The 5,517-nt window shown below is 51.6% G+C and overlaps 2 protein-coding genes across 2 annotated transcripts; both read right to left on the bottom strand.

Annotated features, from left to right (window-relative positions):
• Positions 1-317: 317 nt before the first annotated feature.
• Positions 318-2,536, bottom strand: DICSQDRAFT_73391 (uncharacterized protein; the record flags this gene model as incomplete). Its single annotated transcript, XM_007371603.1, has 3 exons — positions 318-1,232; positions 1,292-1,447; positions 1,502-2,536. 3 exons carry the CDS (start codon positions 2,534-2,536, stop codon positions 318-320), a joined length of 2,106 nt encoding a protein of 701 aa, XP_007371665.1.
• A 168-nt stretch (positions 2,537-2,704) lies between these two features.
• Positions 2,705-4,762, bottom strand: DICSQDRAFT_175715 (uncharacterized protein; the record flags this gene model as incomplete). The annotated part of the gene is made up of 7 exons (XM_007371602.1): positions 2,705-3,105; positions 3,163-3,484; positions 3,544-3,779; positions 3,831-4,007; positions 4,061-4,201; positions 4,277-4,398; positions 4,449-4,762. 7 exons carry the CDS (start codon positions 4,760-4,762, stop codon positions 2,705-2,707), a joined length of 1,713 nt encoding a protein of 570 aa, XP_007371664.1.
• Between the last annotated feature and the right edge of the window lie 755 nt (positions 4,763-5,517).

Here is a 5,517-nt window from a genome sequence, read left to right as displayed (position 1 = left end):
TGATGGCTGTGAAGCGCTCATTCTGCCGCTGGGCAGCACACCGATGTTACGTTTTTCTGAAGTTATCCACATCACCCATCGCCTCCGTTCACCCTCAGATTTTGCACATTCACTCCTTGCCATCTCTGCTATCCATAATAACTGAATGAGAACTTATCTGGGTGAGAATCGCCCCTCCATAGCAATATCTTCATCCCTGTCTACTCGTGCTTCCCTTGGCATATGACTCTCGCAACTTTGGACCAACATAGTGCAGTCTATGTCTATCGGACCATCTGATGCAATATAGATAGTAATTCATGTCTACACTACTCGATCTAAAGTAACTCTTCTACTGCATCCCAAAATTCCTCATCCAGCTCCTGATTATTCCGCCTTATTCTCTCCTCAACCTCCTCGCTGTAGACTAAAAAGAGTACATGAACAAAGAAGTCATAGTTGACATTGGTCATAGAGCGCATTAGACCTTCGAATCCACTGAGCCATGCATTGAACTGCTCTGCAGTCTCAGTGTTGAATGCACGAACCAGATGGACATTGCCGAGATCATCTGTGTCTACCACTACCAGGTCCGGTTGCGACCCATCTCTAGGAGCTGGATTACACCAAAGGCGACAGAGTACATCTGTTGCCTTATGACCAATATAGTGCCATGCATCAACAACAAACTTCGTTGTTGCGACCCAAGCGTCTCCAGGATCTTGAGTGACAATATGGCGAAGAAGATCACAAGCATCATCAAATACGATGAAACTTGGCCTTACATGTTGCGCTTCTTCAGGCCATATCCTATTGATAAAATCGAGGACCTGGGGAGTGCTTTCAGACTTATAGCACTTGCCCCATCCGATGGGCATTCCACACGCCCATTGAATGGTTTCTAGGCAGTAGGTCGTCTTTGCGCGGAATGTATGAACGACTTCGTGGCCCGGAGTATCAGCTAGTGGGGGAAGCTGGACTTGGAGGTTTGGGCGGTGACCGCCAGGATTACTAGGGGCAGCTTGCTGCCTGCGTATAACCCGCTGCACACCAGCAAATGACATACGGGTGAATCGAGCTTGCCATTTCCGATACCAAGTGCGGTGTGCTTCAAGATCGCACGTTACTTCACCTGGGGCAACTTGTCGACCACAAGGGACAATACCACACACGTTCTGGAGATCTATGTGATCTTCACAGAACCGCCCTCGACGGTAGTCTACTAGGGGGTTGCGACAGTCGTCAAGGGCACACTTCTGGAATTCATAATCTAATGTGAGCAGATCAAATGCAGGTAGCAAATAAAGTTGACTACCTTATGTGTGATCGTCTTTCCATCCATAACTGCAAGCTGAACATATCCTCGAGGTTCACCTACAGGAGCCCCCTGATGGATAGGAGCAGGAACTGCCAAGTTCCTAGGTAGCTCGATGTCGCCCTCTTGTGGGTTAGGTACTAATTCCTCGTCCTAAAATGTGTCAAAAGGTTAATGGACATCCGAGCAACACATCCATATGCATACCTCAGCATCTATGTCAGCTACTTGATCTGGATTGACCCCATCAAGTATTGCCCCCTGTTCTTCAAGGTCTGAGTAGTAACGCTTGACATGAGTGCATCCAGTGCAGCCATGAGTCAGGGCACTCTGCAACACTCCTCCATCTGCTCCAATTTGATCGCGTAAGGCAGCTGCCAGAGTGGTAGCATCGGAATGAGCAGGGACAGAGAAGTCTTCGTGCTGTCCATGGGCCACAAGCAGTCTGCGAGTGAAGTGTTCTAGGAATAAGCGTTGAGACTGGCGGTTTGTAAGAAGGGGTTTCATTGGCAAAAGATCATTGACCCAGTTGGCAAAGTTGGCCCAGCCTGAGTGAAAGCGGATGAGGGCATGTTCTTGTGCCCATGCCAAACGCCGCTCTGCCCAGATTCCATGCTTTGAGATGCGGAGGTAACGGGCACTACAGTCCAACTTCTGGCGACGCTGGCCTTGATGATCCGAATATGTGATGAAGTCGGGATAGTAGTCTGCTAGACAGTCGACACAGTGGGCCACAAACAAGGTGGCCTCGCGCCATCGGAGATCTGAGGTGAGGACCTTGACTTTCTGTCCAGCAATGCGCCTGCGCAGAGAACGTCGAGGCTGGGGCGGATCACACAGCACGCACTCTACATGTGTGGTGCAGAGGATGATGGGAGGAAGCGGTAGAGCGTTTGAAGCTGAGATGGACTCTGGGGAGATACCCAGGAGCTCATACACGAGTTCAGCGTCGGCATGTAGGCCTTCACTAATAGCTCTAGAGCTGTCTTCATCCAGTCCGTACTCGGTGTCATTGTTGTATGGTATATGTTGCTGAGCAGCGCTTTGAAGTGTTTGACGAAGGCTTTTGGACCAACCAGTAAGGGCAGGCTGCCGAGGGTCATGGGTCTGACGACGGTGCAGACGCCACAGTGGCCAGAGCGACACTAGTGCGGTAAGAATGTATAGCGAGCGCACTAAGCTGATATCGGCACTGAAGTAGGTTTGTAGCAAGAATACAAGGTCTCCAGATGTTGAGAGCATAGTGTAAGTATTGAAGAAAGTGAGCCACAAAGACGAGCCCATATATAAGCCACAACATCAGGCATGAAATGGTACACATCCGATGCACATTCAAAATCAGTCTAGGGTCTTGGAGTATGGACCAAGTGGTTGTAATTGCTCTATCTCGGATAGTACTATTCTAAGTATTCACTGATCGCTATCTGAATCATCTATGTCATCGGAATCAATGTGCTTCACCCGTTTGCCACGCTGATTCCTACCGCTGTCAGAATCGTCACTTTCCGCCCTCGCCCGCTTCTTTCCCTTATCCTTACCCCTCTTCTTTCCCTGAGATCTAGATGACCGCATCTTCTCCAACTCACGCTTCTGCCACTCACGGAAGTCGCCAATAGATAGTGTACCAAAGAATGCGTTCTCAGGACCCTGAGGGTCATCGTACCACGCTTTCAGTCGAGACAGCTGGGCAATGACCTCGGGCTTGAATAGCTGAGCGTCACCAGCAGCCTGTGAGTGCTTGAGCTGAAGTGCGACTAGGACGTCCTCCTTGATGAACTTGTGCCCTGCCAGATCACCAGCATCCTGATAGTCTAAGTAACGCAAAACGAGTTATCATACTATATGTGAGCAGTGGAGAAGTAGCACACCTTTGGGAATGACGTAGCCGCCGCGTGACTGTTCCCATCCCAAATCTTCCAAAACTCGCATAGCATGCTCGACGGCCTTGACTCGTGGCAAGATATGGCTTGCCTTTTTCGCTTTCTTCCACGGGGAATCGGGTGCATCAATCAACTTACGAAGATACTTGATGAGTGCGCTCCTCTCAGCAGGTCCCACAGTCGTTGCAGGGCCACCTCCGCCTCGTGCATGTGTGCGCGCTGGAGCTGTTCCGGAAGACGGCTCTGAATCTGTGTCATCCTCAAACACTGCCCCATGGCCGCTCTTTGATGATGTCCCTGCACTTGCAGCCTATGCAAGGAAAGATTGAATGTAATCGAAGTGATGAATATAACAGCAATATGGCTTACATTGACAGGTTGAGACGACATGGAGGGACGAGCACTTGAATCTGCCTCTACAAAGAGACGACACACAAGTGTATCGTCATCTCCGTTCATGCGGTCGAGCCTGTAGGAGTCCACCTTGGCACTTCTAAGGTAGCGGCCAGGCTCCGAATGCGGGTTGAGTATCGACTGAATGGTGCCCACTGGAATGCGTGCACCATCACCAGTGAATCCCAGCCGTGAGAGGCGTCCGCCCTTGTCTACAAAAGATCGGTACATATAACAGGCTTTGAGAAATGTTCAGAACTCACTCTTCATAGGAGTACTTGCATGGGTCAGCGCGATGGGAAGTAGCTGCGAAAGACGCACAAATGCAGCGCTCTCACTGCCTTCGATGCGGTGTTCTATAGCGATGCCGGCATTGTCAGGCACATGAACTTCTTCGACTTCCGCATGGATGCTGCCCTGACGCTCGAGGACCACGACAACTATATATACAACGCTTCCAGCATGCACAAGTCGTACAAGCTGAATGACGTACCTGATTCTTGACGTGAGTCCCGTGTGGATTGCCTGCGCTCATCCTCCATACTCTCATTTGTTGCTATGCCCTCCTTATTGCTGCTCCCTACATCCTCACCGTCTCCTGTAGACAAGGGGGTAGTAGGCCCAAGGCCTGTCTCTATGTGAGTCATTGATGTCAGCTCAGATCCACCTAAAGCTGAGCCGATTGAGAGGTAGACAGTGAAACACTTACTAGGTTCGGAGAACCTCTTCTGTGGTTGTGTGGGCATGGCCACGATGCGACTGCTATTGAGACGTGTCGTCCGAGCAGGAGGATCGCGCGGAACTTGACGGTCAGTGAGCACCTTATGCGCACTAATGAGACTGGTCAGCAGACATCACAAAACCTCCTTAAGAATACGTACCCGGATGGATCTTTCTGAGGCTTCCCACCCTCGTCCTCATCTTCTATGTCCTTATCAGCGCTCGTCTTGGCCCCATCCTTTCCCCCGGCCGTCTTTCCATTCCGATATGCGAATAGACCCTGGTAGCGACGCTGATTGGCAAGTTTCGGGTTCTTCACAAGGTATGCATTGATGTCCTTGACTAGTTTCTGAACACCGGTCTTCGCGTCGTATGGGAGGCCAAGAGCGTCAGCTATGACAGTAAGCTCGGCCTTCTTACGTGACTTATTGACCGGCCCATGCAAAGGTTCTGCGTCGGCTTCTGGAAGATCCATGGGAGAGGGTCCCGAATAGAAGCAGAGAAGAGGATGGGGAGCGAAGGCAACGCTCGCTCATACATGGTGAATTTTCCTGCCCTCCACCGGAATGCATCGGAAGCCAGCGACTGGCTTTGACAGGCAGTCACAGTCACTGCCGGCCGCTGCTGGTCAATAGCTGCCTTTGAAATATATTGGACGGTATTGAACGCGGTCAAATTACATTTAAGACCACCCGCCGACGGCGGCAGTCGCTTACTTCCATTTACAGGCAGTATATACCAGTCACGTCCAGTGAACCTCGCCGGAATACAATGAATGTCAACACAGCCACAAACTCTATCACCATAATTGGGCATCGGCTGCGTTCACGCGCGTCCACGTCCCATCTCAGCGTCAGACGGCTCTCCGCCAAGAGCGGCGTCAAGAGCTCCCATTAGCGCGTCAAGCGTGCCCATTCGCTGGCTGCGTCCTCTCTTTCGCCCCTACTTCTGCGCTGCTGTCGACCTGCGCTGCTGTCGACCTGCGCTGCTGTCGACCTGCGCTGCTGTCGACGCCGATCATGACCTCGCTCACGCCGCGGACGCTTGCCATCGCCCAACGTCCAGTCCTCGTCACCGGAATCCAAGCTCAAGTTGCACCGGTAGGTGGCTACATGATTCTATCATCCTCGTCCCCTCCGCACTCTCAGCGTACCCACCAGTCCCCTCAAGCACACAGGCTGCTCGTGCGGAGACCCCAGTGCCACAAGTAGACGGCCGTTCCATCTCGTC

Source organism: Dichomitus squalens (assembly GCF_000275845.1).
Source record: "Dichomitus squalens LYAD-421 SS1 unplaced genomic scaffold DICSQscaffold_132, whole genome shotgun sequence".
NCBI classification, from domain to species: Eukaryota; Fungi; Basidiomycota; class Agaricomycetes; order Polyporales; family Polyporaceae; genus Dichomitus; species Dichomitus squalens.
Note: the sequence above shows the minus strand (reverse complement) of the source record. Positions and strands in the feature narration are given on the sequence as shown.